This window comes from Mesoplodon densirostris, chromosome 4 (genome assembly GCF_025265405.1).
Source record: "Mesoplodon densirostris isolate mMesDen1 chromosome 4, mMesDen1 primary haplotype, whole genome shotgun sequence".
Lineage (NCBI taxonomy): Eukaryota > Metazoa > Chordata > Mammalia > Artiodactyla > Ziphiidae > Mesoplodon > Mesoplodon densirostris.
Genome location: NC_082664.1, coordinates 93,889,250 through 93,912,184, shown reverse-complemented (window position 1 = coordinate 93,912,184; position 22,935 = coordinate 93,889,250). Strand labels below are relative to the sequence as shown.

General features: G+C 37.9%; 1 protein-coding gene across 1 annotated transcript in view; it reads left to right on the top strand.

The window, feature by feature from the left end:
* The window catches only part of SECISBP2L (SECIS binding protein 2 like), a 63,594-nt gene extending 41,311 nt beyond the window's left edge, over positions 1–22,283 (top strand). The window contains exons 16-18 of the mRNA XM_060096800.1: positions 3,642–3,796; positions 10,840–11,059; positions 17,988–22,283. Of these exons, the coding sequence (XP_059952783.1) occupies positions 3,642–3,796; positions 10,840–11,059; positions 17,988–18,670 (1,058 nt within the window). The 3' untranslated portion in view covers positions 18,671–22,283. The remainder of the gene's footprint in view (positions 1–3,641; positions 3,797–10,839; positions 11,060–17,987) is intronic.
* The last annotated feature ends 652 nt before the right edge of the window (positions 22,284–22,935 follow it).

The following is a 22,935-nucleotide window of genomic DNA, read 5'->3' as shown; positions in this document are numbered from 1 at the left end:
GGAAAAGGGAGAAAAAAAGTAAAAAAGAAAGAAAGAAAGAAAGAGAAGAAAATAAATTTATTAAAATAAAAAATAAGTGTTAAAAATAAGAAAAATTAAAAAGTAATTAAAAAAAAGAGCTAAGAGACCAACCAAACGAAAAAACAAATCTACCAATGATAACAAGCGCTAGAAACTATACTTAAAAAAAAAAAAAGGACAGACAAAACTCTAGGACACATGGTAAAAGCAAAGCTATACAGACCAAATCACACGAAGAAGCATATACATACACACTCACAAAAAGAGAAAAGTGAAAAATATATATATATATTGTTGCTCCCAAAGTCTACCACCAAAATTTCGGGATGATTCATTGTCTATTCAGATATTCCAGAGATGCAGGGTACGTCAAGTTGATTGTGGAGATTTAATCCGCTGCTTCTGAGGCTGCTGGGAGAAATTTCCCTTTCTCTTCTTTGTTCGCACAGCTCCTGGGGTTCAGCTTTGGATTTGGCCCCACCTCTGAGTGTAGGTCACCTGAGGACCTCTCTTTCTGCCCAGACAGCACAGGGTTAAAGTAGCAGCTGATTAGGGGGCTCTGCCTCACTGAGGCCCGGGGTAGGGAGGGGTACGGAATGCAGGGCGAGCCTGCGAAGGCAGAGGCTGGTGTGCCGTTGCAGCGTGAGGCGCGCCATGTGTTCTCCTGGGGAAGTTGTCCCTGGATCACGGGACCCTGGCAGTGGTGGGCTGCCCAGGCTCCCGGGAGGGGAGGTGTGCATAGTGACCAGTGCTTGCACACAGGCTTCTTGGTGGCTGCAGCAGCAGCCTTAGCATCTCATGCCCATCTCTCGTGTCTGTGCTGATAGCCGTGGCTCACACCCGTTTCTGAAGCTCGTTTAGGTGGTGCTCTGAATCCCCTCTCCTTGCACACCCCGAAATAATGATCTCTTAACTCTTAGGCAGTTCCACACTTTTTCCTGGACACACTCCCGGCTAGCTGTGGCGCACTAGCCCCCTTCAGGCTGTTTCACACAGCCAACCCCAGTTCTCTCCCTGTGATCTGACCTCCAAAGCCCGAGCCTCAGCTCCCAGCCCCCGCCTGCCCTGGTGCGTGAGCAGACAAGCCTCTCGGGCTGGTGAGTGCTGGTCAGCACCGATCCTCTGTGCGGGAGTCTCTCCGCTTTGCCCTCTGCACCCCTGTTGCTGCGCTCTCCTCCGTGGCTCTGAAGCTCCCCCGCTCTGCCACCTATAGTCTCCGCCCGCGAAGGGGCTTCCTAGTGTGTGGAAACCTTTCCTCCTTCACGGCTCCCTCCCACTGGTGCAGGTCCCGTCCCTATCCATTTGTCTCTGTTTATTCTTTTTTCTTTTGCCCTACCCAGGTTCGTGGGGAGTTTCTTGCCTTTTGGGAGGTCTGAGGTCTTCTGCCAGTGTTCAGTAGGTGTTCTGTAGGAGTTGTTTCCCATGTAGGTGTATTTCTGATGTATCTGTGGGGAGGAAGGTCATCTCCACATCTCACTCTTCTGCCATCTTGAAGGTCTCCTCTGGTGCACCCTCCCCCCCAGCTCTTCAGGCAGGCCTGGAGCCAGGGGCACTAGCCCCGCAAAGGAGCAAGTGAAAAACCCAGCAGTGGCGACCCGACAGCTGGTTCCCGGCGGTGCTACCACATAGCTGGATGGCTCATTTCTGGCCTATTCTACTTTAAAATTTTTGTATTACTCTCCTTTGATGGCTCTTTTCTCTTAAAAAAATTAGGGAAAAGATACAGTTCTCTTTCTTGGTCTTTGACTGTGGACAGGAGTCAAGTGTAGGCCAAAACATATGTCTCATTATGGACCCTAGGTTATGTAGGCCATACAAACATAGTGCTGTGTTTTGATTCTGAAGCCCAAGGTCATTACGAGTGGTCTTTTCAAGGTCCAGTTAATAGTTTCCACTGTTGATAAAAAGGATAGGCTCTGCTAACCAACTTCTTTTGAGCGTGTTACTTAACGATCATGCTACTTTTGAATAAGCTGAATGCCTTCCCTACTTCTCTAGGTAAATGAGAGATAAATATCCTCTTTTATGAAGAGGATATGGATTTATGTGATCATGGTCTGTGGCATTCTTAATAATAAATGGCCCTACTTTCTAATCATCCTAGAAAGTTTACAAATCAATTATTCTAAAAATAAAGAAATTATTTTGGTAAACATTTCTATCTTCTAATTGATGTATGGTTGACCTTTCCAAACCATAATTATTTTGAATGAACCTGAAAACATTTGGGCTATCTGACTTTATGATATCAATCAAATTTTTAAAAAGAAATGTTTCTATTTTTGGAAGAAATATTCACAATCTAATTTTAAAGGTCTACTTTCCATTGTCCACTTATAACTAATTATTTGCCACTAAATTTAAAACAATTTCAAAATCAATTTCCAGTCCTGAACACTTGGGTACTGAATTGGTCATTTGAGGGGTATATTTTAAATATATTAAACAACATAATTAATGCTCCTCAAAGAAACACTTTCAAATAATTTTCCTTTTACTATTGGGGCATTCTGATCTTGCCAGAGAGACAAAAATAATTACGTCCATTGTATGAAAGACAGAAGTTGAAAGGTTCTCTCAAACTATGTAGTAATTAATAACAGTACCATAACATCTGTAAATCCCAAATTCCAGATCAGTTCTTACATAATGGTTATGATATATGCATTTTTGCCATAGTTCATTGAGTTTTTCCAATTGGGAAATCAGTCTCTCCTGTCTCTTATTTAATATAAGCCAACATGACTGTAGAAACAATATGACAGCAGTGACTAATGTCAGAAATGAAAATGGGCTCTCTAGACAGTTATCCTACCTTATTTCAGAAAAAAAATGTAATTTGTAATTTTTATATCCTAAAATTACTGTTCAGGATAGAACATGATGATTGTATGATGCAGCAATATTTTATATTCCACTAAGAAAGAAAAATTCTATCAATCCAAAGATTCCATTGATTGTAGAATGCTACCCTAGTTCAGAGTTGTTAGTATGTGGTAAAAATTTTGCATCTTAAAATCAGTTAAATACAATATTAAAAAAAAAAAAAGATATAGGTCTCTGCCCATTTATGGTGGAGATTTGTCTCTCAGAAACCAGCAGTAACAGAGGCTTTTGTACTATGTTGTGCACCGTTATTTGTCCTTTTTTAATGGAGGAGCCACTTCAGGTGATTCGAGTAGACAGAGGCATCAAATAGCAGTAGCAGGCAGAGGGGAAAAATACCAGTAAAAACAGTAATGTATAATCGGTCTTATTGCATGTGATAGGTTGCTTACTTGAGCTGAGAGATTAGATAAAGGAATCAGCCACTATTAACAATTTTAATTAATTTTAAAAAATGAAAAATGTTTATTATATTGAAATTTGGCTCCTGCTATACTAATCCCTGTGGAGAAACAAAAATATTCGCATTAAAGGAATATAGTATTTAACTGGGAGAAAGAAAATATGCACATAATATCCAAATATAGTACAAATTCAGATAGGCAAATGTGGTGAACAGCCTAAGTGCCACAAGCATTCATGGACTCCTTTGCTGCTGTGTTTTATGCTGTTGGGTGCTAAAATAGCTCCATTTAGGAAATAACTAAAAACTTCTCTACATGTTGATTTCTCAGGTGGCCTGGATGAGGCTCTCTATAATGTTATAGCCATGGCACGGGAACAAGAAATTCCTTTTGTGTTTGCCCTTGGAAGAAAAGCTCTAGGACGCTGTGTGAACAAGCTGGTTCCTGTTAGTGTGGTGGGAATCTTCAACTACTTTGGTGCTGAGGTAAGACTTAGAAGATGCAGTCCCTCACTGCCCACCCCCCATAGTACATCTTCTTTGGACACGTGCCATTGTTATGTTTGAGCATTTGGAGAAGTGATATGATGACTCTCCAGGAATGAGTGGAAAATTCTTGAGTATTACATTTCCTTTTTTAGTGTTGAAAACATTTGCGTAAGTCAATCCTATAGCATTGTGAAAAGATTTTAGCTCGTATTTCTGCTACAGTGATTTTTTTTTTCTGGGTTCAGATACGTAGTACTTGACAATATATGTAACTGCTGGGTAAAGGTATCCAGTATTGTACAAAGTAAAACAAATTTCTTCAGTCTGTATGTTGGGTATATTTTGTGCTGCTAGGAGTCAAGAGAGAAAAGAATCCTTTGTTTGGAGAGGATTTTCCTTTGAAAATGAAATTCCTAAACCAATTGAGAGAATAATTCTACACCCATGATATTTGTCTTCCTCTCATAGTCAACTAATACAAACTTTGCCCATAGGAGCTGATAAATTATAAAGTAAATGTTATTTATTTAGAGTAATGCTTATTAACATAACATTTTAAGATTGGTCGGGTTTTTTGAACGTGTGGGGTTCTTTTTAGAACATCATTTGACTTGTGGTTTTTACATTGAAACATTTTCAGTTGTACTTGTTTTAAATTGTATACAATCTGTGCATACAATAAGACTTTTTTATGAAGTTGATTCTAAAGTATTTTGTGACACAACTGATGGACCATTTTCCCTCTTCTCAGCCATACTATTTGTGTATATTTAAGTGTCTGTCTTTCCTATCCAGTCACCATACTGAATACCCCCATCCCCCTATCCATTCAGTTTCTCTCCCACTGCCCATTAAATTATCTGTCTACCCACCTACTCTTTTTTTTAAATTAATTAATTTATTTATTTTTGGCTGTGTTGGGTCTTTGTTTCTGTGCGAGGGCTTTCTCTAGTTGTGGCAAGTGGGGGCCACTCCTCATCGCGGTGCATGGGCCTCTCACTATCGCTGCCTCTCTTGTTTCAGAGCACAAGCTCCAGACGCACAGGCTCAGTAATTGTGGCTCACGGGGCCAGCTGCTCCGCGGCATGTGGGATCTTCCCAGACCAGGGCTCGAACCCGTGTCCCCTGCATTGGCAGGCAGATTCTCAACCACTGCGCCACCAGGGAAGCCCCTACCCACCTACTCTTTACGATCATGTAATTAGTATTTGTCCTGCCATTAGCATCCCAGGCTTTTCTCAGTTATAGATATCACACTGCTTTGTCATAGTTAATGTGTTTCTTCATGTAAGTGTGAATTCCTCAAGGGTAGGACTCCTGTCTTTTTTTTTTTTGGCATCTTTATTGGAGTATAATTAACTTACAATGGTGTATTAGTTTCTGTTTTATAACAAAGGGAATCAGTTTTTTTCTCCTCCCTCTTGCATCTCCCTCCCACCCTCCGTATCCCACCCCTCTAGGTGGTCACAAAGCACTGAGCTGATCTCCCTGTGTTATGTGGCTGCTTCTCACTAGCTATCTATTTTACATTTGGTAGAATATATAAGTACATGCCACTCTCACTTTGTCCCAGCTTACCCTTCCCCCTCCCCAGGTCCTCAAGTCCATTCTCTACGTCTGTGGCTTTATTCCTGTCCTGCCCCTAAGTTCTTCATAAACATTTTTTATTTTTTAGATTCCATATATATGTGTTCACATACTGTATTTTTATATTTCTCTTTCTGACTTACTTCACTCTGTATGACAGACTGTAGGTCCATCCACCTCACTACAAATAACTCAATTTCGTTTCTTTTTATGGCTGAGTAATATTCCATTGTATATACGTGCCACATCTTCTTTATCCATTCATCTGTCAATGGACACTTAGGTTGCTTCCATATACTGGCTATTGTAAATAGAGCTGCAGTGAACATTGTGGTACATGACTCTTTTTGAATTATGGTTTTCTGAGGGTATATGACCAGTAGTGGGATTGCTGGATCATATGGTAATTCTATTTTTAGTTTTCTAAGGAACCTCCATACTGTCTCCATAGTGGCTCTGTCAATTTACATTCCCACCAACAGTGCAAGAGGGTTCCCTTTTCTCCACACCCTCCCCAGCGTTTATTGTTTGTAGATCTTTTGATGATGGCCATTCTGACTGGTGTGAGGTGATACCTCATTGTAGTTTTGATTTGCATTTCTCTAATGATGAGTGATGTTGAGCATTCTTTCATGTGTTTGTTGGCAATCTATATATCTTCTTTGGAGAAATGTCTATTTAGGTCTTCTGCCCATTTTTGGATTGGGTTGTTTGTTTTTTTGGTATTGAGCTGCTTGTAAATTTTGGAGATTAATCTTTTTCAGTTGCTTCATTTGCAAATATTTTCTCCAATTCTGAGGGTTGTCTTTTCTTCTTGTTTATATGGTTTCCTTTGCTGTGCAAAAGCTTTTAAGTTTCATCAGGTCCCATTTGTTTATTTTTGTTTTTATTTCCATTCTTCTAGGAGGTGGGTCAAAAAGCATCTTGCTGTGATGTATGTCCTAGAGTGTTCTGCCTATGTTTTCCTCGAAGAGTTTTATAGTGTCTGGCCTTACATTTAGCTCTTTAATCTATTTTGAGTTTATTTTTGTGTATGGTGTTAGAGAGTGTTCTAATTTCATACTTTTACATGTAGCTAGCTGTCCAGTTTTCCCAGCACCACTTATTGAAGAGGCTGTCTTTTCTCCATTGTATATTCTTGCCTCCTTTATCAAAAATAAGGTGACCATACATGCGTGGGTTTATATCTGGGCTTTCTATCCTGTTCCATTGATCTATATTTCTGTTTTCGTGCCAGTACCATACTGTTTTGATTACTGTAGCTTTGTAGTATAGTCTGACATCCAGGAGCCTGATTCCTCCAGCTCCGTTTTTCTTTCTCAAGATTGCTTTGGCTATTTGGGGTCTTTTGTGTTTCCATACAAATTGTGAAATTTTTTGTTCTAGTTCTGTGAAAAATGTCATTGGAAGTTTGATAGGAATTGCATTGAATCTGTAGATTGCTTTGGGTAGTATAGTCATTTTCACAATGTTGATTCTTCCAATCCAAGAACATGGTATATCTCTCCATCTGTCTGTGTCATCTTTAATTTCTTTCATCAGCGTCTTATAGTTTTCTGCATACAGGTCTTGTGTCTCCTTAGGTAGGTTTACTCCTAGGTGTTTTATTCTTTTTGTTGCAATGGTAAGTGGGAGTGTTTCCTTAATTTCTCTCTCAGATTTTTCATCATTAGTGTATAGGAATGCAAGAGATTTCTGTGCATTAATTTTGTATCCTGCTACTTTACCAAATTCATTGATTAGCTCTAGTAGTTTTCTGGTAGCATCTTTAGGATTCTCTGTGTACAGTATCATGTCATCTGCCGACAGTGACAGTTTTACTTCTTCTTTTCCAATTTGGATACCTTTTATTTCTTTTTCTTCTCTGATTGTTGTGGCTGAAACTTCCAACACTGTTGAATAATAGTGGTGAGAGTGGGCAACCTTGTCTTGTTCCTGATCTTAGTGGAAATGGTTTCAGTTTTTTACCATTGAGAGTGATGTTGGCTGTGGGTTTGTCATATATGGCCTTCATTATGTTGAGATAAGTTCCCTTTATGCTTACTTTCTGGAGGGTTTTTATCACAAATGGGTGTTGATTTTTGTCGAAAGCTTTTTCTGCATCTATTGAGATGATCATATGGTTTTTCTCCTTCAATTTGTTAATATCGTTTATCACATTGATTGATTTGCATATATTGAAGAATCCTTGCATTCCTGGGATAAACCCCACATGATCATGGTGTATGATCCTTTTAAAGTGCTGTTGGATTCTGTTTGCTAGTATTTTGTTGAGGATTTTTGCGTCTATGTTCATCAGTGATATTGGCCTGTAGTTTTCTTCCTTTGTGACATCTTTGTCTGGTTTTGGTATCAGGTTGATGGTGGCCTTGTAGAATGAGTTTGTGAGTGTTCCTCCCTCTGCTATACTTTGGAAGATTTTGAGAAGGATAGGTGTTAGCTCTTCTCTAAATGTTTGATAGAATTCGCCTTTGAAGCCATCTGGTCCTGGGCTTTTGTTTGTTGGAAGCTTTTCAATCACAGTTTCAATTTCAGTGCTTGTGATTGGTCTGTTTATATTTTCTGTTTCTTCCTGGTCAGTCTCAGAAGGTTGTGCTTTTCTAAGAATTTGTTCATTTCTTCCAGATTGTCCATTTTATTGTCATATAGTTGCTTGTAGTAATCTCTCAAGATTCTTTGTATTTCTGCAGTGTCAGTTGTTACTTCTCTTTTTTCATTTCTAATTCCATTGATTTGAGTCTTCTCCCTTTTTTTTTGATGATTCTGGCTAATGGTTTATCAATTTTGTTTATCTTCTTAAAGTACCAGCTTTTAGTTTTATTGATCTTTGCTGTTGTTTCCCTTTTTTCCCATTTATTTCTGATCTGATCTTTATGATTTCTTTCCTCTTGCTCTCTTTGAGGGTTTTTTCGTTCTTCTTTCTCTAATTGCTTTAGGTGTAAGGTTAGGTTGTTTATTTGAAATGTTTCTTGTTTCTTGAGGTAGAATTGTATTTGTATAAACTTCCCTCTTAGAACTGCTTTTGCTTTTGCAGGTTTTGGGTCGTCGTGTTTTCATTGTCATTTGTTCCTAGGTATCTTTTGATTTCCTCTTTGATTTCCCTTGTCTTTATATCCCTGAAAACCTTTTACATTACTCGAGGATGAGCAGGTATTAAATGTTTGTTTAATTAATTGTATGGTAGATGTATATCTGCCTGTTACGTTAAACTACATGTGAGAATTTAGGTGGTAAGTAGCTCTGTGGTAAAGACACATAATAACAATGTACTCTTTTGTTCACTATTAGAGCTTATGGAATAGGAATGGGATCAGGGTCAGGAAAAGGGGATATGTTTGTTTTTAATTGTATTGACTTCTTACTGAACTATGTATATTAGGTTATATCTATGATACTATATTATAAAATGTTTGGCAGTTTTGTTTGTACATTGCTTTTCTTGCCTTCTCCATTTTGAGGTAGTAAGTTATTGTTTAAACCAAAACACATTCATAAAACGGAGGTAATGAAAGTACTGATACATTGTCAAGTGTGTCTACTCATAGTAATGTGGTAGTGCACCTACCCTATATTTACCATGTAATAATTCTAACCTTTGAATTAAGCTTTCTGTCCTTACCCTGATATTCAAGGCTTTTATTTCCTAATAGCTTTTCTCTTCAATTTTATTTTCTCTTCTTCTTGCATATTGTTTTATTCCCAACAGTTTCTGTGTTTTATTTATATTGTAAAACCAATGTTAATCTCAAAATTGCATATCCATAAGCCTATTTTCTTTTTGTTGGCTTCACTTAAGTGCATGGTGTATTAAACCTTGCAAACAAATATTTATGAAGTCTCTTACATGTAACTCATGGGGGCTGCTTTTAACAGAATCCATCCTACTTTTTAAAAATAAGTAAATCCTGAATATATTTTTGATGCTACTAGCACCCACCCCTTTTCAAAAATCAATAAATACAGTTAGCAGCAGTGTTTATTGTACCTGTATTGTACTTTAAACAGTTTAAACTGCAGCTGGGTAAAGCACATTACTTATGTTTTTCCTGCTTAAGTTTAGTTTTTAGAGATACATTATTCCATAGTAATATGACACGTTTGCCATGCATTCATGTTGCTGTGGTTTATATTTAAATGACAGTGCCTTGTTAAGAAAAAAAATTGTGCTGTACTTTGTCTCCATTGTCTGAAAACATAATTTTATATATATAATGAAACACATTCTTACAGGTGGCCAGGTCATATTTACCATCTGAAATTTTTTACTTAATGTGTGGGTATATTGCATTCTGATACTAAATCAAGACATAAAACAGGAGTAGAATGTTGTTAAATTGTGTTGAATTGTGATGTAAGTATCACTAAAAGTCATTTGATGTAACAATCACTAAAAGTCATTCTTTGGTTGTCTTTCTGGTGACTGAAAACTTCAGTTTTCTTTAGACATCATTAGACGTCATAGTTATTGAAGTACAGCTTTAATGCCTAACGAATTTTGCCATTTATTAACACAAATGAGCTCTGTCATTTACAGTTTCACTGGTATTATTAATTCCATTCATGTTCATTCTGTTTTGCTGATGGAAGAACTTCTGGTTAACTTCACATTCTATTTCCAGGTTCTTTATTCTATTTTTATAATTAGCCTTTCATCATTTTCAAGGCTGCAGCTAGCCATACCATCACTTCTTTTTGGTCTTCTTGTAAAGAGTTCTTTCAACAAGCAAACATGATAGGGAACTTTTCATTCCTGTGGAGACTGCCATCTGCTTCTGCATCCTTTGATATCACCCTGCATAGACTCATTCCCTTATATTTGAACCCATATAAGATTCTTCACTGTTCCCCAAACAAGCCTTGAACTTTATTAAGTCTGTACCTTGGTTTATGGTTTTGCATGTGTGGCTAAGAATGTACTATCTCCACTCCTCAAAACTATACCAGATTTTCAAGGCCTACATCAGGTGTCATATTCCTTTATGAATTCTTCACTGATGCCCAGCAGTTAGATGTTTCCTCCCAAAGCTAAACCACTTTGTACATCTCAAGGCATTTAAGGTATTGTCCCCTGAATCATCGTCTCCTGTCCTCTCCTTTCAACCATATGGAAGGTTCCTTGAGAGCAGAGGGGTGGTTCCAGTAGTCTTTGTACCCACTATAGTGCCACATGCTAAAGGGTGCAGTTGTTGAATTGATAAACTCTGTAAGAACTTTAATATAGCATATTTAGTGGCTCGTACTGAATCAAGAAGTTGCCTCAGGCTTGTGAGAATTAAATAAACAATATATGTAAGTTACAGAGTATTTTATAAGGTTCTGTGGTTTGCATACCATTTGGATTTTGTGCTGATAGAAAGTGTATCCAATCCTGAAAGAGTAGAGGTATTTATTGATAATGGTAGTAGTAAAGAGTATAACAAAAAATGGACTGGGCAAAATCTCTTTCTTTTTAGAGCCTGTTTAATAAGTTAGTAGAACTCACTGAAGAAGCCAGGAAAGCATATAAAGATATGGTTGCAGCAATGGAACAGGAGCAAGCCGAGGAAGCCTTGAAGAACGTGAAAAAGGTGCCACACCACATGGGGCATTCTCGGAATCCCTCTGCAGCAAGCGCCATTTCTTTCTGCAGTGTTATTTCTGAACCCATCTCTGAAGTAAATGAAAAGGAATATGGTAAGTTATTACATACCATTTTAAATGACTGAAATTTTGAAATAATTTAATGATTAATGTCATTTTAAAAATGACTTTCCATGCTACCTTTTGTTTTTATCTTCTTGATTATTCAAATTTTGCTCACATTTTTGGTTTAAAAATTGCATTACACATGTCCATTGAAAGTTAGGAGAATATTTGGGGCTGAGAGTTTCTGTGAGACCCTGAAATTAGTCACATTTCCAAAATCTTAAAAAGAAAAAAAAAATCCCAAAGGGATTTAAAAAGCCAAATGTACCATTCTTCTGACCTATCACTAAGTAAATAAATTCTAGGAAGTTTTATTCTAATACTTTATACTTGATTATTAAAATTTTGTATTTACTGTGTAAACAAAAGACCTGAATATTCACTCTAAACTTATCAAGCGTAGACTTGTGACATTTGTCTTGAGTTAAATCTGATGGTAGTGAAAAAGAATTATAGACTAAAAACAGTATTTATGTATAAGGTTTAAAGTAACAATAGTTACTGTACTCTGCATTTTAGTAGTTTCCTTGCAATGTTTCTATAATACTTTGAACACTAGTACTAGAATACTAGATCACTTTCTTGATCTAGTTTCTGATTCATTTCCCCTGTTCTTTTTTAAAAATAGTACAGCCACCTCCTTCACCTTGGCTTCTTGTTTTTCTTTTCTCTTTTTAGTCTTATCTGAAAGTTTGTCAAATAGCTTGTTGCCAACTAAAATGTAACATGTAAAAAACTGAGTCATCGCTTTCTTCCTTTCTTCCCACACTTCTCTTTCCTGCTCTCCTTGTCTGTGATTGTAGTTAAATATTTGGAATGCTTTTGACAAAGCTGCAGACCAGAGGCAACTAACAAGTTATTGTGCACCTTTCAGAAACTGTTGGTCAGGGAAAGGTGATTCTGGCTTAGAGGCAGAGATGTTTCTTTGGCTAAAGTGATACTAGTTGAAAGTAAAGAAGATAAAGAACCAACTTTGCAAATGAAATCATTTCTCTATATAGTGATATTCCAGATCTCAGAGGTAAACTGCAAGATAAATTCCTAAAGCTGTGGGTTTGGGGAAATGACGGTGATCTTCATTTGGGCACATAAAAAGAAAAGTTATAAAAAGAACCTCTCAAAGACTTAGAAGATGTTTTTAAAAAAAAAGCACCAGATTTAAAGTGTTCAAAGATTGAAGCCTTGGCTTTTCCACAGTCTGCCTAGGGTATTTAGGCATAATTGATTAATTTCTGAGCCTCAGATTTGTCTTCAGTAAAGTGAGGAGGGTTTGTCTAGATCAAGTATAAGGTGTCATTCAGAGCTAAAGTTTTGTGAGCTAATGGCTGAATTCTAAGAAAGGATTTAGACAGAACCTTAAAGATTCTGGCCTATGATCTGATTTATGAGGATGTCAACAAAATAAATGGAAATAATCATAAATAATTTGCTTTGAGAGTAAAGCACAAAGTTACTCTGTCGGTATCAGATGTATTCAGCAACAGACATAAAACCCACTAATGGGGCTTCCCTGGTGGCGCAGTGGTTGAGAGTCCACCTACCGATACAGGGGACGCGGGTTCGTGCCCCAGTCTGGGAAGATCCCACATGCCGCAGAGCAGCTAGGCCCGTGAGCCATGACTGCTGAGCCTGCACGTCCGGAGCCTGTGCTCCGCAACGGGAGAGGCCACAACAGTGAGAGGCCCGCGTACTGCAAAAAAACAAAACAAAACAAAAAACCCACTAATGTGGCCTGAGAAATTAGAATATTAATTATTTCACAATGTTGTCAGTGTCCCTAGTTCTTTCCTTTTTTCTATTCTTCCATTTTCAGTCTGTGGCTTCTTATTCTTGTGCTTATCATCTCATGTTCATAAATGGCTGCAGTGGCCCTGGGCATCACAACAGTTCAGGCAGGAGGTTCAAGCAGTATGCTCTTTTTAATCAGTGAAGGAAACAATTTTCAGAACACTTTGCCTTTTGTTTCATTTGGCCAGAGCCGACCATGTGACTGCTTTTAGCTGCAAGGGAGATGTGGGCAAGAGAATATCTGGCAAAGGCGAATGGGATAGTCATGATAGTCTAAGAACTATTTTAATTCTTCCCATGGGACTGTGTTCAAGTCCATCTCAGGTTTGGGGGTTCTGTTAGCCAGGAAGAAAATGGGGAATGACTGTTGGGTAGACAACAAATAGTGTCTCCCATGCCATTCTGGTGCAAGATTTCTAAAATGTTTTCTTGTGATTTCCACAGTTTAAAGAGAAAACAAAGCTGGGAAAGGGATGCTAAACGTTGGTAGAATAGAAAGGTTCCTATGATAGTTCAGTCTTACTGTTCTTTGTGTACACCATAATTGTTTTCTTTGCTTATGTTTTCCTTCCACCAGAGCTGAGTCTCAATTTTGTCATACTTACGTGAAACAAATAGATTCAAACATAAATCCCAACTCAGCAGTATGTTCTTTGAGATAGAAACCTGACACCTAACGGGCACTTGACATATAATAATAATAGCTCACTTACTGAATTCTTACTAGGCACTTTTATTAAGACATTTAATCCTCTGAGCAGTCCTAGTAGATAAGAGATATTGTACTGCATATTACAGATGAGAGAACTAAAATGAAGTGAGGTAAATAACTTGCCAGTGTCACACAGCTGCTAAGTTTGACTCTAGAATTCTTAGCCAGTGTGATGTGAATTCCTTGTGTGTTGAATGAATTTCCAGTAGGACCATATGGTAAGTTTTCAGTAACCACTTGTGAGGGGAGGACTACCTCTATCTATCTTGAGTTTCCAGCTCGTTCTCTGCCACCACACCTTCTTCTGTAGGGTCTTGAACTCATCTCTGTGTTCCTCTACTATATACAACTATCTAAAGATGGACAGCTTCCCTCTGTGTACTGACTGAAGGGAGAAATACACACACCTCATCGTCTGAGAAACCAACTAGTGTCAAGGTTGAAAAGGTAGTTTCACAAAGAACCAACTAACAAAACAGGAAAGCATAGAGCAGCTTTATTGACTAAATTCTAAAGTAAACAATTCAGAATCAAGGTAGGTTTGGATCAGTAACATTTTCAGGTTTGTTGAGATCTTTGACCCTGCCTTTACATTGCTTCCTAATCCCTTCTTCAGAAGTGGGCTTCTTGATGTGCTATTCTGGCTTTAGACTCCTGTATTCAGCCCAACCCCCTCCCATCCCCTCCCCGCTCCTCCAACCAAAGACGGCATTTTCATACTCGCTTTGTTTCTCCCCATCACAGTTATGTGTTTGTGTGCTCATTAGTTGTTGATCAGGCTTCACCTATTACTTTAAGGTGGGACCCTGGACCCTCCCCGTGGATATGTGACCTCAGTGGCTCTTTGATCATTGCGACAGGTCTCTTGATGGCTAATCACAGAGTCCCTTGTCTCTGCTTCCAAGGTCATATCTCCCTTTCCTTTCTAAAGGACCTGTCTGGCTTTCAGCTCACCTACCTAGTAGCTGAATGCCCAAGACAGAGCCTGGAGAGAGATCAGCCCTGCTCAGTTTCTTTTTCCTGTTCCTTTGACTCACTGTCAAGGGAGAGGTAGGACTTTTTCTAAGACCCCACATGAATTCTTATAGTACTTTTGAAAGAGGAAAAAAACTGTTGGAAGGAAATATGTGTACCTAAATTTTGTAAATTGTATGGCTTTTGAAAGTTTTTTTCTGCATAATTACATATATGGGTGAAAACTTTCATTTACTGTAAAGGCTTATTTTCCCAGCCCATACTGTATGCCAGCCACAGGAACACAGAGATGAGTGGGAATGAGGAGGGAGGAGGGAGTAGAACAAAAAACAAAAAACAAATGCTTTTGAACCAAATATGCAGAAAGTGCTGTGGGAGTTCAGGTTAGTGACGGTCTTAGGAAAATCAGGAAAGGCTTCACAAAGGAACTGACATTTAAAGGTGGTTGTCAAGAATGAGTAGGAGTGTGAAGGGTAAAGGAGGAAAACACATCTCATACAGAAAGAACAGCTTATGCAAAGCAAAGAATTGTAAACAGAAAGGGTATGACTTCTGTGAGCAGTGAGAATTCAAAGTGACCTTGAGCATGGAATGCATGGCTGGGGGTTAAAATGAATGGGACCAGAAGGATAGATTATGAAGGGTTTGGTTACTAAACTAAAGAGTTTGGATTACTAGGGTAATAAAAAGCCAGTTAGACAGTGATGTGGTCAATTCACAAGACCAATTAGAAAGATATAGTAGATGTACATGGGCTTCCCTGGTGGCGCAGTGGTTGAGAGTCCGCCTGCCGATGCAGGGGACGCGGGTTTGTGCCCCGATCTGGGAGGATCCCGCATTCCGCGGAGCGGCTGGGCCCGTGAGCCGTGGCTGCTGAGCCTGCGCATCCGGAGCCTGTGCTCTGCAACAGGAGAGGCCACAGCAGTGGGAGGCCCGCGTACCACAAAAAAAAAAAAAAAAGAAAGATATAGTAGATGTACAGCAAGATAAAGGAGGCTTGAGCTAAGGCAGTAGTGACCAAATTTAATAGTTTTGGGGCCAGAAGTGACATGGTTTAGTTATGAGTTCAGTGGAATGAAGGGATATAGTAAGGGAGAAAGATAGGATCAAGGATTACTATAAGGTTTCTTCTGCTTTGAGACTGAAAAGGATGTTATTAACTGAGAAAGAGAATAAAGGAGGAGGACTAGATTTTTTTGTCATGAGGTAGGAATGCAAGTGGAAAGACCTGTTCTACATTTGAAGTAGCTGCAGGAAAGGAAGGTGTTTTTCCCAAACCATGCGCCCTGACTTCAGGTGGCCAAAATATGGTCTGTAGCAATATATAATTGATAGGGGGTAATCAAGTTAAGTGTATTTGTATGAATAGGCTTGCTTTATCACTACAGCTTGATCATTATGCCTGTAAAATGCAAATAGCAGCTACAATGCAAATAGAAGGGGATTTTTATTTTTTAAGAAAAGGCAAAAATAAGTGGGACTACATCAAATCAGACAGCTTCTGTACAGCAAAGGAAACCATCAACAAAATGAAAAGGCAACCTACTGAATGGGAGAAAATATATTTGCAAATCATGTATCTGATGAGGGATTAATAACCAAAATATATAAATAACTCATACAACTCAATAGCAAAAAAAAAGTCCAATTTAAAATTGGGCAGAGGATCTGAATAGACATTTTTCCAAAGAAAGACACACGGATGACCAACAGGTACATGAAAAGATTCTCAACATCACCAGTTATCAGAGAAATGCCAGTCAAATCCACAATGAAATATCAGCTCACAACCTGTTAGTTGGCTGTTATCAAAAAGACAAAAAATAACATGTTTGCAAGGATGTGGAGCAAAGGAAACTCTTGTGCACTACTCATGGGAATGTAAGTTGGTGCAGCCACTAAGGAAAACAATATGGAGGTTCCTCAAAATATTAAGATGAGAACTACCATATGATCGAGCAATTCTACTTCTGTGCATTTATCTGAAGAAAATAAAAACACTAGCTCAAAAAAGAGGTATTCACCCCCCATGTTTATTGCAGCATTATTTACAATAACCAAGATACGGGAACAACTTAATGTCCATTGATGGATAAATGGGTAAAGAAGATCAGTGGATAAACAAGATATGGTGTGTATTTGTATATATATGTATATACACACACACCGTGGAATATTATTCAGCTATTAAAAAGAATGAAATCTTGCCATTTGTGATAATAAGGATGAGCCTCGAGGGCATTATGCTAAGTGAAAAAAGTCAGACAAAGAAAAACACCATATCATCTCATTTATATGTGGAATCTTAAAAACAAAACAAAAAATAAACCAAAAAACCCCCAAGAAAACCCCCGAAGCTCATAGATACAGAGAACAGATTGGTGGTTGCCAGAGGCAGCGGGGGACTGGGGGTGGGCGAAATGGGTGAAGGGGGTAAAAAGTTACCACCTTCCAGTTATAAAATAAATGTGGCTTGGAGATCTAATGTACAGCATGGTGACTACAATTAATATTATTGTATTGTGTATTTGAGAGTTGCTAAGAGGGTAGATCTTTTAAAAAAATTTGTAATTATTAATGGGGATGGATGTTAACTAGACTTCTTGTAGTGATCATTTCTCAGTATATGCAAATGCTGAATCATTATGTTGTACACCTGAAACTATAATAATAATAATGTTTTATGTCAATTATACCTCAGTGATAAAAAAATTAAATGGAAAATAAAACATACAAAAAAACAGGTGGGAGAGTTGCTCTTCATCTCCTGATTCCTAGTACATTTTTTGCTCTAAACTGACTACCTGTTGTTAAAAATAATTTAGATTATCACCACTGTATGATATCAACACTGTATGTATCAACACTTTATTATTTTTTGGCTTCAAAGTCACTTGGTAAGCCAGGCAACATACATATGTTATAAAACACATTTTCACAAATATTAGAAGTGCATGCATGGCATCTTTGCTTATAAATGGAAACACAAGTTCCATTACAGGCCAAAAGACAGCTCTGACTTGCTAAAGGAGCACAATATAAGCCTGTTAAATCAGAACTATTTCTTTCTCTTTTTTTTTCTGATGGACATCTTGGCTCTGCCATCTGTGACTTGTGGATCTTTGAGCCCAGGACACTTCAGGGCCAAAAATGTTAGGCAATTCATTGATTTTTGTGAATACATGGATTTTATATATTAGAGTCAGTGAGCTCCTGTTAGTATTAGATCTTCTGCATTCTGAAGCATTGACATACTTATTTTGGCCTCTTTGTTTCTTTATGTTAAATGTGCTGGGGTTTTTTGAGAACTGTTTTCTGTTTATAACATTCCAGTCAGTTGGTGAGCCAACAGATTTCTGTAGTTTGTTCTTCTCTCTTGTAAGAGTTGCATGATTCTGAAGCAGTGTTCTGGTTTTTTAAAAATCTGTTTGATATTTGCAGAAACAAATTGGAGAAATATGGTGGAAACTTCAGATGCATTGGAAACATCAGAAAATGAGAGAGAAGTTTCTTGTAAGCACAGCACATCTGAAAAACCCAGTAAACTTCCATTTGACACGGCCCCTGTTGGTAAGCAGTCATCATCAGTGGCTGCAGGCAGTACTACCTCAGCTACAAACCCTGGAAAATCAACAGTGAGTGATAAAGAGGAAGTGAAGCCAGATGACCTGGAATGGGCCTCACAGCAGAGTACAGAGACCGGCTCTTTGGATGGCAGTGGCCGGGATCTTTTGAATTCCTCCATCACCAGCACCACCAGCACTCTTGTACCTGGCATGCTGGAAGAAGAGGATGATGAAGATGAGGAGGAGGAGGAAGATTATACTCATGAACCTATATCTGTAGAAGTGCAGCTCAATAGTAGAATTGAGTCTTGGGTCTCTGAGACTCAGAGAACGATGGAAACCCTTCAGCTTGGAAAAACCCTTAATGGTTCTGAAGAAGACAATGCAGAGCAAAGTGGGGAAGAGGAAGCAGAGGCTGCTGAGGTGCTAGAGCCAGGGATGGATAGCGAGGCTTGGACTACTGACCATCAGGCAAGTCAGGAACAGCAGAAGCCCAGCAACTGCAGCTCGCTGAACAAGGAGCACTCTGATTCTAATTATACGCCCCCAAATCTATAACTCAGGAAATGTCAGCTGTCTATCTCCAACTATGTAAGGGTTGCAGCCATTATCTTTCATGCTTCATCTCAACATTTTGCACTGTCCAGTATTTAATATATGTATTTAATTCCTAACAAATATTTTTGTAGCTGTCTTTTACTTGTTATGATCCATAGTTTAGCTTTTAATTAGCATCTAAGTGTCTTTCAAAGAACTGTATGGAAAATTCAGAATTGTTTCAGCTTATTTTGTTATGGAAAATAACGATTAAAAAAGAAGACCAGATTTTAAAGAAAGTAAATTTAAAATGCCTATTCAGTCATTTTGAAAGTTAAAGGTTAAGGTTCTAAGGAAAGGAGCAGTTACCAATGTTTGCTTCAAGACTATACATCCTATACTCTAATTTGTCTGACCAAAAAGTTATTTGGGCTTCTTTAAAAAAGAACTGGAGGTAGAGTTAGAAAACTAAAAAAGTGGCTGAGGTAACTAAGTTCACTAAGTGTTTTGTGTTAAAAATGGATGCACCTTTCATTTAGTCCACAAATGCTTATTTCAGAAGTCACTGATCATGGTAATTGATTAAAGTTGGGATGGGCTAAGACAGAGCCTCCAATACTTAGGCTAGCAAAGGAGCCACCGTGGTAGATTAGAGCTGGCCTTATTTGTGGAAAGTTAGATATGTTGTCTTTAATAGTGAGAAGTCACCCATGATAGGACATTCTGGATTCTCTTTCACATTTGCTTCTTACTTACCTCAGGAATGCTCTTGTACATAGTCGTATTTGCATAAAATTAGGCAAATTTTGACAGGTGAATAACTGTAACCGGTTGTATGACTGCAGCACTTAATTGTAAACTATCCAGAAGCAGAGTCTTATACTGGTGTGTTCTCTTGCATGCTTCTGATTTGGGATTCTCTGGACTTAAAATATGGATCTGATTGGATATTCATACTTGTCCTGAGTGAAAAACCGTTGCACCTTTTAAGAAAAGTATTTTGTCCCTAACCTTGAGCACCTGCCAGGTAACACTGACCACAGTTACTGACGGGGGTCAGGGAAAGGAACTTTATGCAATTGTAACATGTATCCTGATAGTCAAGGTTTGGAAGAGGAAGTTTTGAAGAAAAGAAAAAGTTCTAATTGTGCTGAAACTATTAGATGATTTTAGAGTGTGGAGATAGGCACAGGTATTAACTCTTGATCACTGCTGTTTATCTCTACCCTTCTGGAATGTTTATACCTCCTTGGGTGAAGTTAAAGTTACTGAGCTAAATGTTTTGCTAGTCAGTCACCACCTGGTAGTGACCTCTGCAAGTTTATAATGGTGGGAGAATTACAAATTAGCTATTTTTCTGTCTTCCCTCCAACTACCTACCACCTCCAGTTAACCAACACACGTGTCTGCGTACACATACACACACACATGCATGCCAGCTTTACACTTCCAACTCCGATAAGCAGGCACAGAACTGAAGAGGGAGGGGTATTTTCCCTGCCCAGGTTTTATGGGGCAGAGCTTTGCCTCACAGAGGTGAGAGGGAAGAACTGGGCAGATTCTTCACTGACTGCATTGGGACTACTGTTCTAGTATTGATGTATTTATTGATAATACCAACATTAATTACTGGAGAGACCAGATTCTTGGTTGATGACTTGGTTATTTGTGAATTGTGAAAGTTTAGGAGCATTGCTATGTAGGAAATGTCAAGTCTATCAACTTTATTAGTGTGCTAAAAGGGGACGTTATTGTACTGTCCTGTCTAAACTGTTCTTCAGTATAGACTTCTTAGGCACAAAGTATCCAGTACTTAAAGGTATGTAGCATGTAAGGAATGAAGCCTCTGAAATAGTAATCATGGATTTATATGTGGCAGATCCTACTGTCTCTGTACATTTGGAAGTGTTAGTTGGTTTAAAGAAATGATAGAGGTTTTGAACTACTGACAATCTTAAAAGTATATTGAAAATTTTTGCATACTTTTTAATGGTGTAAATTTCCTTTGCTTGGTGTCAGTGATTCAAATAACTCTTGATCTTAAGGTAATGAGTGGCTTTTCAAAGGTTTCTTATATTTTATATCTCTACTGAATGAGAATTGTCATTTTAGATTTTTGAGATTTGTATCAAAAGAGAAGTTGAAGAAATCTTCAGAACACCAATAACTTTGAATTTTGCTATAGACTTCAGAAGTGTTCAGTTATGTGTTTGATAAACGCTCTTGCACGTGCAGTATCTTCTGCCAGCAAACCCAAGGGACCATGGCCTTTTTTATATGAGACAGGTCACCTCTAGAGGACAACCCAAAATTTATTAAAGGAAATGCTACTGTGTAGAACGTATGCTTAAATAAGTATTGATAATGTCTTTATAATTCATTTCCTTTTGATAAATTCTGGCATTTGTGTATATTATATGCAGGCAGAAGTGTGAAAATTAGGAAAGTGTTTTTGGATCTGGGGTGAGTAGCTCTTTGGAGATCTAGAGAGATCTAATGCTAAGAATAAAGGTTCATCATCACAAGAAATAAAAACCATAGTGATTTTTTTCTTCATGTGTAGAGGTTGTTTTACTGGCAATAATTAATATTAGATTTCTATTTCAGTACATAAATATATGAATTAAAATGTGAATTGCACTCCCAAAACTAGATTTCTGCTTCAGTAGGTTTGTTTGCTGTGAAGATTACTTCTCAAAAGACAATGTTCCTATTAGCTTAACTTTTGGTTTAAATATGTTTGTAAATGTTGTAATATATTTCTTTTGACTAAACGTGGGAAAAAATGTGTTATACATTGAAAAGTTTTTAAAGGCTCTGACTGGACGTCATTTTTGCAGAGATGGTATTTTATATGCTTCCAGTATTTGGAAAAGAATTAGTCAAAAGGAATTCACATAGTTCAAATATTGAGAAATTAATATCCAAATAGTGTAATTGTCTGATTTCTTAATAAGCTGGGGGAGGTGGGTGGGATGGGAATTACAGTGTGCAAATGAGTAGTGAGCTCCACATTCATTTTTCAACTCTTTAGCACAAAACCGTTCAATCCTAACACATTGTTACTTTAATATATATATATATAAAGAAGTATTACTGTTTGTAAAGCTGCTGTTTGCTTAAAAAAAAAACCTGTCATTTAAGTATTTTCTGTATGTTGTGTCAACAAAGTAGAACATTAACATCCATTTAAACACTTTATCTTTTTTTGACTTAAAAATTTTTTTGTGAAATAATTTATCTTCTTCCTCCCTCGTTCCTTCCAACCTTTACACACATCACAGAATCAGCCAAACTGTTTGCCTAATCTGAAATCTGAATTCTAATTAATGATAAAAATTTAAACTTTGTTGGCACATCACACCTTAAGAGGATTTGTATTATTTTGTAATTTAATTTCTAAATATACCACGTGAATTTATAATTTACTGTCTTAATTGTAATGCTCTAATTAAAAACTAGCAACGTAAGTGTGAATTATAACATGAAGGGATTTTCATCTTGATAGGTCTTTTGCTGTATGAAGGATGATTGCTATATCACATTATAGGGGTAATAACAGCTTTTTTGCACTATGTAAATACTAGTGGAAATTCTTCTGTAACTAATAAAATGATTATTGAAATGTAGTCTATCATTTCAGAATAGGTGCTTGAGGAATTCCTGACTTGCCCAACATGTAGGATAGAGAGAAAAGAGTCCAGCTTGTGGTATCCCTTAGTGCTCTCATGGGTTTGCCCAAAGAAGGTAAAATCTGCAGGAAGGAGTAACTAGTAAAAATCTCTATGGTTGGTGTGATCTGTGGCATGGGTCTAACCATCTCACCAGAGACCATCTTAATGTTAGGAAAAGGCTCCTACCAATTCCTTCTCCTTTTTATGCTAGTTACTCTGTGCCAGACATTGTTCTAAGCCGTTTCCCAATATTAACTTATTTAATCCTCACAGCAGCCCTATGAGGAAATACTATTATAATTTCTCACTTTTTAGATGATGAAATAATCATGGAAATGTTAAGTAACTTGCCCAAGCTCCACAGCTGGTAAATTAGTAGAACTGGGATTCAAACTCAGTCCTGTGGTCAAGTCTGTGCTTTTATTCACTGTATCTTCTATGTTATGTCAGCACAAAATGATCAATGTGTGCAAACTAAGCAGGGCTTCCCCTCATCTTCACGTGTCTTCTGCAGTGTGAGATCTGCCGGGACTGAAGTGATTGCCTCAGAGACTGGATTTACTGAGGCTCACCTGATCACCCTTTGCCTGGAGTTGTCTCAGACCTTGTCAC